This window comes from Bidens hawaiensis, unplaced genomic scaffold (assembly GCF_021521415.1).
Source record: "Bidens hawaiensis isolate Kalapana, Puna unplaced genomic scaffold, B.hawaiensis_p1.1 tig00016826_1, whole genome shotgun sequence".
Lineage (NCBI taxonomy): Eukaryota > Viridiplantae > Streptophyta > Magnoliopsida > Asterales > Asteraceae > Bidens > Bidens hawaiensis.
Window position 1 is genome coordinate 100394 of NW_027492549.1, and position 13154 is coordinate 113547.

The 13154-nt window shown below is 36.7% G+C and overlaps 1 protein-coding gene across 1 annotated transcript; it reads left to right on the forward strand.

Moving 5' to 3' along the window:
• Positions 1 to 10553: 10553 nt before the first annotated feature.
• On the forward strand, positions 10554 to 10964 carry LOC143552193 (uncharacterized). The gene has a single exon (XM_077042471.1). The coding sequence runs from the start codon at positions 10554 to 10556 to the stop codon at positions 10962 to 10964; it is 411 nt and encodes a 136-aa protein (XP_076898586.1).
• The last annotated feature ends 2190 nt before the right edge of the window (positions 10965 to 13154 follow it).

Sequence of the window (13154 nt, forward strand, 5' to 3'; positions counted from 1 at the left end):
GAAACTGGTTTGGGTTCGGCTTTAGCATCAAAGGATGAGTCGGTTTCGGTCTTGTCGGGAGTAGGCTTGGAATCCTTCCGGGACAAGGTTCCATCCCTAATATGATTGTCGGTGAGGGAAGCATCTAGTTCCATAGCCTCACCGATGGTTAAGGGGTCATGACTCAACATAGCATCACAGAAAATGGTTGGTAAACCGAAAATGTATTTTTGAATGCTACGGTTCTCTGGGGTTACAAGATGAGGTACAATACGGCTAAGATCATGAAAGCAGTTGGAATAGGTGGAGTTATCCCCACCAATTTTCTTGAGCTCCCAAAATTCGGTTTCAAGCCTTTGTTGTTCATGTTCGGGGCAATACTCTTTCTTCATGGCCTCCTTGAGAACGTCCCAAGGCATAGCCACAGGAAATTCAGTTTCTTGGTCGGCTTTGAAAGCATTCCACCAAGTGATAGCTCGATCCTTGAAAACGATCAAGGCGAACTTAGCCCGTTTGGCGCCCGGACATTCACAATGGATAAGCACGTTCTCCACCTTCTCGAATGTAAGGCCCCGTTACCGGTAGCCCTACTTTCGTGTTGGATTTACTCATAAACGCAGTTCTAATATCAGAGTAAATTAAAAAAACATTCGCAGAATATAAAAACTTTAATAAAACATTTCATAACAATTCAAAACTTGTCTTAAACAACCAACTTGTCTTTCAAAAACTAAGTAATTAAAACATAACACGCCCTGAGCCTTCCGATGCCAGTCTCTTATTCAACGCCACGTGTCCCCTCAAGCGAGCTGCCTCATCCTACTCACCTGCGTGCATACTAAAAGTCAGCTACGCTGAGTGAGTTCTAGTTAATCATACATTATACAATACACACAAACTTATATTCTTTCATTCATACTTTCATACTTTCTTTTGTACTAACTTGCTTTCATATCTTACGTTATAAAGAGCATTACGCCCTACATTCCTCGAGTATTATGGGCTCGGTACCCTCCTTCCTCGAGTATTATTAGGGCTCGGTACCCTCCTTCTTAGAGTATTATTAGGGCTCGGTACCCTCTTTCCTCGAATATTAGTAGGGTTCGGTTCCCTAGTTCTCGAATATTAGTATCGATTCCCTCTTCGTTACCATACAACCATACATCATACCTCGAGTATTATTAGGGCTCGGTACCCTTTTTGTAACCATACAACCATACAACCATCCTTTCATTTTTGTATTAACTTTATCACGTTCATACACATAAGCATACATATCATACTTACCTTATACATAGCGTTACAACCTGACAGTACGTGCAATATCCGAAGATCGTTCACGTACCATCAAGCAATCATTCAGACATTTCACATTATTCACATAAGGCATACACTTATCTCTTAGGATAAGCGTATTAACAAACATATTGAGTATGCACACAGCCCCGAAAACATAACACATAAATGGGGCTAGAAACTCACCTGAACACGGTTACGTTCACCGTTATTTGTTATTCCCTTCTTGAGCTATGCACGGCTAACTGTATAACAATACACGTATCAATCATCTATCGCTATCTATATTGTGTTTCTAGTTCAATTATAACCCACAACGAACAGGGGTCCGGGGGCAGCGCCCCTGGCAGCGTGGTTCTAGGGGCGGCAGCCCCTAGCAGGGTCCAAGGGGCAGAGCCCCTGGCTGGGCTGAAAAATTTTATTTTATTAACTGTCTTAACGCATTTTTCACTAGGATTTTAATTCATTTCTCAGCGAACTTAACTTTTGGCGAACTTAATATTAAGCGAATTTAACATTAGCGAGCTTGCTGTTCAGCGAAGTTAACATTGGCGAACTTATACCTCAGCGAACTTAACATTCAAGCGAACTTAAGGTTGGCGAACTTGTTGTTAGGCGGACTTAACAACAAGCGAAGTTGGCCAGGTAGCTTATTTTGGCGAAGTTAACATTCAGCGAGGTTAGCAGTGAGCGAACTTATATGCTTGAGCGAACATATAAGAAAGGCGTACTTGCTTGGCGAACATGCTGGGCGAACTTGCTTGGCGAAGTTAGTTGCAAGCGAAGTTGCCCAGCAGCAACTACGGCTCATCCAAAACTCCCATAACCATCACAGTTTTAACGCGAAATCTTTGGATACGATATTTAACCAACTCGCGATCAACCCTATGGTCGTTTTTGAATAAGATTTGGCCCGAAAATGCATAAACTTTGGACCTTTAAGCTCGAAACGTTCAATACTAGTTTAAGGGTTCATTTAATCGAGCCGTTTCCATTTCCGGGTTCATTACACTCATATTTACTATCAATTTTACAACTTTATCTTTCGTTTATACTCGATCTATTCTAGGTTCAAGTTTCAAGACTAAACATGTATAAAAATGTAAACTTTAAAGGTAAAACGGCTTACCTTTATACGTTCTTCGGTCTCGGTTAGCTTGCTTAAGGGCTCTAGATCTTGTATCTATCTTGAATCGCGTGTGCTTGCTCGGACCTCACCTCTCTTTCTCTCGGCCGAAATATGGTGTAGTGTATGTGTGTGTGTTTTGAATGTATAGAGAATAAGATGGAAATGAATGATGGTTTAGGGTTTAAGGGTGATTTAAGGAGGTATTTATACCCCTTAAGTCTCATGGACCTAAGGCCCATTACCCTTAATCCATCTTAATTAAATCCAAGTCCATGATCTTTTCCCATAGTTAGTTAATATTATTAAACGCACGACAATTTAACGCAACTTTATTTATTTATTATTAGAATATTTAGGATGTTACATCGAACCATTGCAGGAGTTTGGTAGCATTTTCTTTACCATGAAATGAGGTAGGTTTGGTGCTCAGGAAGTTCTTAAATTCATAGTTGTTCGGAGCAGCAGATGTAGCAGAAGCTTAGAGCTGAGGCTTTGGATTTGGGTTATGATAGTGCACATAGCAGCAACAAACTCTTTGGGGATCCTAGCAGCTAGATGACTATCGTGTGAACTAGAAGAACGTTAGTGACGAAGGTGGTTTCTTAGTGAAGACATTCTATGAGAATTAAAGGTAAAAGATTGTAAGATAAGGGCTACATTGCGTAAATACTTATGAGGTGATGTGGTCAATACGATTAATGCGTGATAACTAGATGAGGATATGAGGTCAATTTAAAAGTTAAAATATATTTGGTTAAGTTAACTTAATAAGCACCTAACGAAACAAAGTTTGTGTGTTGGCCTCCCAGAGCTTTCCATGGCAGTTTGAATGGCCCAACCAACTAACGAGTAAAAACAACTGAGTTGGACAGCCCATGAGCGTTACATGGCACTTTAACTGTACCAACTAATTAACGAATTATCAATACAAGAGAGTTGGACGGCCCATAAGTGTTACATGGCATTTTAACTGTACCAACTAAATAACGAACTAACGAGATAAAGATGTGTAGTTGGAGATTCCCATGAATCACCACGTTTGATGATCTCAAACCAATATAACATTTAAAACAAGTTGAGGAATGCATAGTAGGAGTGCCCATGGATACCATGTATTTTTCACCCAACTGCCCATTTAAAAAATAATATAACACAATAATCGGAAAAGACCGAATTTCGCCACGAACCACCGTGAATTCGGTTTGAAAACAACCTAAGGTGTCGGTCGTATGACAGTTGTGTCTCGCTTTGGCCTATAAGATGGAGTATTGTGGTCATGTTATCCTTCAGGTAAGGAATAACGTCTAACCTTGGGTTCTCGGAACCGGTTTGCCAAGGCCTGACTCACAGTTCTCTCCTCCTTCCAGTTATTACCGGATTTATCACACAACCTAGCCCTAAGGTGAAAGAGTAAAAACAACACTATGGATTTCTTAAGGAATTTCCCAAAAATAAAAGGCAATCTACATGATTTAAAATATTTAAGAAAAACTAAATTTGAAGTTGAGGCATAGCCTCGGAGTTGTGTATGTGTGCATGACAATATAATAATAAACAATAATTAAATAATTATCTAAGAAAGCTAAAAACAGATAATTTGAAAACATAAGGCAATCAGAAAACCATGGGCTCCCAAGCATGTTACTAAGGCACCACTAACGAACTATATTAAACCTTCGGCTCTAATACAATTCTATCACACCCCTACCTAAGGCAGAAATGTTGGGGCGTGAACTGATTACGCACACCTCTCAAGGTACTATTATGCAATATTTAAAAGTGACAATATCTAATAAATTCAATTAAATAATTCAAATAATTCAAGTACAAATCTTGAGATAAATGCAACAATATAAAATACAAATTTAAAGTTTAGACAAGTCTTGATTAAATTCTTCTAGCTGAAATCATCCGTAAATTATTCACCAATCTTGTAATAAATTTAATCTACACCTACATATGCGTAGAAAATAAAATAGTTTTGTCAACACAAGGTTGAGTGAGTAAAACACCAGTTATGTCAATACAATATAATATGAATAAATGAGAAAACTACCCTTAATGCGGTATACAATTAAGCCATTGCACGTAAACAATTCAAACAGATAATAAAATATGGGCTAAATTGTTGCTATGCGAATCGGACATTGGTTACCATGAGTTGACGGTGAAACCATTGTCATGCGATTGGACGCCGGCCACTTCGACAGTAGTATGATCATACTGTTACTGCGATTATGATGGACCTCTCTGAATGCGGTAAAATAATGCAAATAAACATATAGCAAGTTAGGCATTAAGCCGATATACACACAAGGATTAAACAGTTGCAAATGTGAATACTATATAATATGTAAATAAATAAGATACGCATACGTTCCCAAAATGGATTAAAGATAAGTAAAAAGGGGAGTGAAATACTTACCTTACAAGCAAGAGGATTAAATTAAATAAGAACAGTAATAAACGTCATGCTTGTCGAGAATATTAATGGACAAATCCTAAGAGTAATAATATCCGAAGAAATACTACGAATTAATAAATGAACTAAAAGAGAATCTAGGTAAGAGCGGCTATTACGCTTAAAATAATCTCTTTAAAAATAAATCTTTTAAAGGTTATTGAATATATATATATATATATATATATATATATAACAACCTAAATTCTTTTAATTATAATTATTATTTTTATCTAAATTTGTAATAAATAATATATATAAATAAAAATTTAAGGTTGGTCGGTATAATAAGTTATTACATTTTATTATTATTAACAAAGATCTCTTAAAATTAATATTATAAATAATAGATTATAATAAATAATAATGTTTATATAAAATATGATCTTTTATAAAATAGTTGTACTAAATATTAATATATTAATTAACAAGATTATATTAGGTATTTTAATTTAAAACCTTATTAAAATCTTTATAATAAAAACCTTTATCAATTTTTTTATTACTAAAATATATATAAATATATATATATATATGGTTTTAATCAATGTTCGGAAAAGTAGCTAGTTAAAATGTCAGTTTTAATAAAATACTGATTACTGATTATATATATAATATTAATAATAAAATTTAAATGATTAATATATTATATATATATGCTTAAAAGTAGTTTTCTAAAAATAAAGGAGGTAAAAACAAGGCTGGGGTTTCGAACCAGCGCCCCCAGCCAAGCAGACCACACACTCGCACCCCAACCCAACATGAAACTGTGGTGCCAGCTTGTTTAAAGACGATACCGAAACATTAAAACCAGAAGAACGCAAACACAATTATACTATGAATGATAAAATTGTCAATCGGCCAAAACAATCGTATGGCCGATTGACCTTGTGGCTTTTGCTACTTTCATCAAGACGAATTTAAACATATAACACAATACCTTTGATGTTTAATCAGTGGTTAATTTAGAGTAAACAGGGCCGTCAAAACGATGATCAAATCTTCAAACAAATGGCTTGGATTATATAATTGGTTATAAGGATTTCATAGGCGCTGGAATAAGGATGGTGTGTACAGGTTCAATTGTATTATAAAGATTGTTATATGTTATATCCTTAAACGAGTTATGTCGGCTGTTCATATAAGCAATACGTATCAAATACGATTGAGTTTAGATGATGGAAACGAGTATTAAGCTACAAGAAATCTAAATAGGTCTCGGTTTTGCGGATCTTGGTATAGGATATCGGTAAACGGGTTTCTGGTTAATAGATATATTAAAATACATTTACTAGATATTGCAGATTAGTCCCTAGAGTATAGATGATGGAAACACAACAAGGTTATACTATAGTTTAGGTTTAAATTTGTATATGTTTGAAAGTTAATTTTATATATTAAGTAAATATAATGAACAAATGATAACAATATAATAATAAATACTCGATAGACGCGATATTTTATTGATGAAATTTCTTGATCATCGAATGGGTCGGGTAACGAATAAAAATTATTATATGAAAAGTCCGAATTGTTACATTTAATGAGTTAGATGAAACCATAACAAAATCATATTAATAAATAGAAGATCAATCACTTTGCAAATTTCAACTTTTCAAACGTACTCTCCTCCAATCTACCCGACCACATTCAAAATTCTCCAATAATTTCCTCCTTAAAAAACCTCCCTTCACCAAATTATGTATAACATTATGCTACATCCTCTTCCAAAGCCACCTAACTATAGGTTCTTGAACTTATGTTGGGCTTGGTGTTCTCGGAAATATAATACCTTTTGAATGACCTCTTGTCTTTTTTTGATTTTTAGATCGATTCAGGCAATGAGAAATGGAAGGCTATACTCATTGGAATAGTGGATCCAATGTGTTGGCCTGTCACGTTCTCCTAGATCTCTATTAGATATGGAGTTTTATTCGTTTAATGTTGTCCGAAGGTTTGACTTTTGTAACTTTCTAACTTTGATAATAATAAATAAAAGAATTCTGTTTGCTTGATGGTGTGTTATTATTTAGCTAAACTGAGTAAAAATAATAGAGTGTGGGCTTAGACTATAAAATATGGAATAAGGGATGGTTATGGGTCTTTGGTCCATGGGCTTAAGGGTATATAAACCTCTTAAACCTCCCGAAAACCCTCATTTCCACCTTCTAGCCTCCATACACACTCAAAAAACACACACAAACACTCTCATCATTTCGGACCTAGATACGAGTAAAAGAAAGGTTGGATCTCATATTAAATATCATTATACAATAAGTTAAAAACATCCAGATCCCCATATTGGACCCAAGCCTAAGCAAAACCAAACGTACAAGGTACGTTTTAGATGTAAAGGTTTAGTTTTTGAGGTCGGTTTGCCATAATATTTTATACTAATTCAAATCGGGCCTTATTATGTAAGAAAAATGTGAATTGAATGTAAACGAGATGTTTGGAATGAAACGGGACAAACGGGTAATGTTTTGACCAGGTTAACGAAAGAAAATGATTTGGTTATAGACCAAGGCTTGATTCTAACGCAAGACGAGCAAAACGAGTACTCGTAAAGACTGGAAAGTGATAAGAATGAAACTATATGTGAATAGAGCCCTTAAGAAAATTGATTCAAAAGGAAAGTGATCGAATCAGGAAGTAATCGAATCTATTAGAAAAGTAATCGAATCGATTGGAAAAGTAATCGAATCGGGAAGTAATCATATCGATTAGAAAAGTAATGGAATCAAGAAGTCATCGAATCGATTAGAAAAGTAATCGAATCGAATTGAAAAGTAATCAAATCGAATGGTCATTCGATTAAAATTTCCATTCGATTAGAATATGTCATTCGATTAGTCTGTCATTCGATTAGAATTTCCATTCTATTAGAATTGAAATTCGATTAGATTAGTTAAAAGTTAAGTGTTCTGTTGAAATTCTAGTAAAGGACTGTTAATGAATTGAGATTCCATTCGACCCGAGCCAGAGGCTCTGCCTCTTGGACCCTGCTAGGGGCTACTGCCCCTAGACCCCGCTGCCAGGGGCGCTGTCCCCGACCCCCGTTCGTTGAGGGTGTTATTAATATAAAAATATGATATGGATATGGCTAATTAATTGATACTTGTAATTGTTATACAGTTAGCCGCGCCAGCTAAGGAAAGGAGTTACCACTAACTCTGAAAAGAATCGAACCCAGGTGAGTTTCTAGCCACATTTCTTTGTTATGTTTTCTAGGCTATGTGAATACTCGATGTGATTAGTTAATACACTTACCTTAGGTGGTAAATGTATAATATGTGATTGTTTTATGAATGATGTTTGAATGATATATGAATGTACAAAAAATATTAAGAGTACGTATAAAAGTATATAAATATAAATATAAAAAAAGTAATGTATGGTTGTATGGTAAAAGGGTGGCAGACCCTAATAATAATTGTGAAAGGAGGGTCACAAACCCTAATAATATATGTGAAGAAGGGTGGCAAACCCTAATAATATCTATGAAGAATTGTGGCAAACCCTAATAATATCTGTGAACGAGGGTGACAGACGCTAATAATATATGTGAAGGAGGGTGGCAGACCCTAATAATATGGTAGCAGACCCTACTAATATCTGTGAGGTTATAAGGAGAAAAGCTCTTTAAAACGTATAAGTATGTATGTAAAGTAAGATAAAATATGAAAGAATGAAAGTACGAAATCATGAAAGTAAGAATGAAGGTATATAGTTAAGTATGTACGAAAGAAAGTAAAGTATGTCAAGTATGTAGTGTATGAATGTATTATATGCTGCCTGATTAACTAGAACTCACTCAGTGTAACTGACTTTTAGTATGCATGCAGGTGAATAGGCTAAGGCAGTGCACTTGAGTGAAGACACATAGCATTGGACTGAAGAGGCTGGCATCTTTAGAAGAATTTTGTGATGTTATAATATGACTTTTTATATTATGCTTAAAGACAAAAGTTTGTTATTATGGAAAGATTTGAATGATATGTAATATATGGTTAAATTTTTATATACCGCGAAAAGTTTTAATTAACTCTGATATTTAGAACTATGTTTTTTAGTAAATCCAACACCAAAGCAGGGCATCGGGACCAGGGCCTTACAACTTTAAAAAGTATTTTGCTAAGCTTTTGAAATTTCTTAATATTAAGCTTAGCCCAACGCCCTCTAAGACTGAGACCATGTTGCATGCATTTGAAATGATAAATGGGATGTATAGGTGTAATCGTGTTGATAAACCCATACCCAAGATCCCAAAATGTGAGTTAATTTTGGAAAATCATATCCAACTAAGGTATGCATCAGTGTAAGCGTGTTGATAAACGCTGCCCAACATACCAAATTGCTATTCAAAGTTGGAGATTCATATAAATCGTCATGTAAGTAATGATATAGAATGCTAGATTGTTTATCGGAAACATATCGTTGAACTTATCGTTGGCGTCAAGGATGAATGCTAATAAGCATTGGTGAAATCATATAGATAAAGACATAATCGTGTGAAATTCCAAAAACTATTTTTTGTTTAGAAATTCTTGTTGTAGTTAATCCTTTGTACCATTGAAATAAATTTGTTAGCGTTAGGAATATAGTTTATTTATATTTATGTTGAATAATTATGTTGTATATGACCAAATAATAAAATAATTAAACACGTTGAACATTGTTTGTGTTTGACTTTAGTCAACTGGTCTAACAAGAATCGCATCTAATATTGTTTGTTATGTAGCAATCACTAACAACTGTCTAAAAGCACGTATAATATTATAAAAAAATTGACATAATTATACCTCATCATAATATTAATAAACGCATAATATTTACAAGTAAAAAAAAGATAAAGAGTGGACAAATAATATTAGTCCAAATGTTCTAGCACTTTAAGTTCAAGTAGAATGATAGAGAAATATGCATCTAAACCTAAGGCATGTTTAATAGGAAGATCACTTAATCTTGATTAATCATTTCAATTCTTCCTTGCTTATCTGACAACCCTAGCCATGACACTTGTGACTAATAGCATAACTATATTAGGCTAGTCAAATCACCCTATATATTATGAAAATTCTATTGTATATGCACTAAATATAGAAGATCTTATATTGTAACTATATATAAATTATTGTCAACGAAAGAAAGAAAGGGATTATACCCTAACATGCTATCATAGACCAGTGTTGCTAAACCTATTCAGCCACCACCCCCTTCATCCTTTATCTCTCTTCCACAATCATTTTTCCTCACCTCCTACAATGAACACAAAGTTGCATCCCGTGGTGACAGTGTCCAACATCAAAACATACATCCCAATTATTCTTGAAATGGAATCCGGACAATACATGTCCTGGAGCGAATTATTCAAAATTCATTGTCTTGCCTTCCTTGTTCACGACCACCTCTCTCCCCGTATAGATACTGAATCCTCCTCAAAACCACAACGAAAAGAGGGTGATAAAACCCCTAAACCTGATGTCAACTGGGATCGCCTAGATGCCATCGTTCTTCAATGGATCTACGACACGATCTATGGTGATTTGCTGCAAACTATTCTGAAGAAAAACACTCGTGCGTGTGACCATGGCTTGCCTTGGAAAATCTCTTTCAAGACAATAAAGCCACATGGGCCACCCTTCTCAAGCAACAGTTCAATAGCACTCGCCTTGCGGGTTTAAGGACATGTCTTCTTATTGCGAAGCCCTAAAGGTTCTTGCCGACCAACTCGCTAATGTCGATGCTCCTGTCAATAATGACTCCCCTATCATTCAACTCATAACCGGCCTAGGTGATCAATACGAAACCACCGCTACAATCATCTCCAACATGAAGCCGCTTCCCGATTTCTATGAAGCCCGGTCAAAACTTTGCATGTATGAGGGACAGCCTGCAAACAACACGGCATACGCCGCTAAAACGGCCACCCATGCACTTCACACCAACACCACTGCAAAACTCCCATCATCGGATATTCTGTCCGAGCGTGGTCATGGTCGTGGGAGATCACATGGCCGAGGTCGGGGCAGAAACCCAAGTGGTCATGGTCGATCTACTTTTCCTGGTTCCCAGTACCATCAAAGTACCTACAATTAATCTTGGAATCCTTCTTGGAATAGCATGCATCAACCCAACAATCAACAATGGGCTGGTATGCAACAACCCAACACCCACCAGTGGGCAGGCCCATCCCCACATCAATTCAACAACAACCAACAATGGGCCACACCACCTTGTCCATACCCGTCCAGACCCACAGGAAACAATTATATGGTTGGTAATTTGGCAGGAAACAGGTTCCTTGGTCCACGACCAAACTAGGCTTATAATACCGTTTATGCTCCTACCGACATTGAACAGGCAATGTATACAATGTCACGCAACCCTCCCGAGCAAAGTTGGGTAATGGACACCGGGTGACAAATAATCAGGGTAATTTTAAGTCATTCTTTAATACTTGCATGTCTAAAATAATCGTCGGTGATGGTAAAACCATCCCGGTACATGGATATGGAACCCAACAACTACCCCCACCATTCCCAACCCTCAAACTTAACCAAGTTCTTTACGCACCTAAACTAATAAAAAATCTTTTCTCTGTTCGTCGGTTAATAACTGACAATTGGATATCTATTGAGTTTGACCCATTTGGTTATCTTGTGAAGGACTACAAGACCCGGATCCCAATTCTCAGATGCAACATCAGCGGTGACTTGTGCCATCTCCTTCCCTTGGTTGGAGCCAAGACTACATCACCAACCTCATTTTTTCAGCTATCTCCTCTCACCTTTGGCATCAACGACTCGGTCATCCTGGCTCTTCTTTTTTACGTACTTTGAAAAATTCTTGTTGGATCAAATTTGGACCTTTAAATAAACATATTTGTCAGTCTTGTGTGTTTGGTAAAAGCATTCGCTTACCGTTTTCTGATTCTAATAATTGTACATCTTTGCCTTTTGACATAATACATAATGACCTTTGGACCTCTCCCATATTGAGTTCTAGAGGTCATCGATACAACATTTTATTCTTAGATGATTTTACAAATATTTTGTGGACATACCCGTTAGCCCGAAAATCCGATACTTACCCCCGTTTTTCACAACCTTGCAAAACAAATCCAAACACAATTTGAAAGAACCATTAAAACATTTCAATGTGACAACGATAAAGAATATATTAATTCATCATTTCAACAATTATTTAACCAAAACGGGATGCTCTTCCGCCTATATTGCCCACATACATCATCCCAAAACGGTAAAGCCGAAAGAAAAATCCGTTCAATCAATAATATCATTCGCACACTTCTCGCCAATGCCTCCCTACCCAACCATTTTTGGCATCACGCTCTTGAAATGGCAACGTATCTCCTAAATATTCTCCCTAGCCCCCACTCACAAAAATAAAACACCCCTCGAACTTCTCTATAACCGTACACCATCATATGATCATTTACGTGTATTTGGTTGTCTTTGCTATCCTCTCATCGCCACCCCCCCCCCCCCCCCACCATTCACAAACTCTCTCCCCGCTCCAACCCTTGCATTTTTCTTGGGTACCCCGGTTACCCATCGAGGTTATAAATGCCTTGACCTACACACAAAACAAATAATCGTCTCTCGTCACGTCGTCTTTGACGAAACCATTTTCCCTTTCGCCACTACTAACACTACCCCACCCTCCTATGAATTTCAACATGTGCAATCCCATACTACTACTCCTTCAAAAATACCACCCACTGTTAACAATTTCACAACCACCAATCCCATCTTGTCCACCCCACATACTCAAACGCACCTTTAGACCACTCATAGTCCACTACCCAAATACCACCTTCCAACTCACCACTCCAAAATATCCATCCCTCCTCATCGATCCAATCCAACTTAAATCACTCCCCTCCCTCAAGTCCACTAAACAATAACCCTCTCTCTGCCCATCCACCTACCACACCAATAAATCATCTCTCTACACCACCCACACATATTCTGACCAAAACCACACTACCTCCACCGAAAACTATCAACCTTTCCCTAAAGGCATCCCATCTCAACCCACCCGTACTATTCGCACCCATGCAATGGACGGTGTTGTCAAACCTAAATGACACTTTAATCTCTCCAACTCCACCATCATTCCCATACCTAAAAACCCCACCTACGCCTTATTCATACCGGAATGGCACAAAGCCATAACCGAAGAATATCATGCACTTACTAATAATGATACATGGGATCTTGTACCTCGACATACAAACATGAATGTCATCCGAATTATGTGGTT

What these genes read in the sequence shown, in the direction of transcription:
- LOC143552193 (XM_077042471.1), top strand. Translation starts at nt 10,554, where the DNA reads ATGTCTTCTTATTGCGAAGCCCTAAAGGTTCTTGCCGACCAACTCGCT.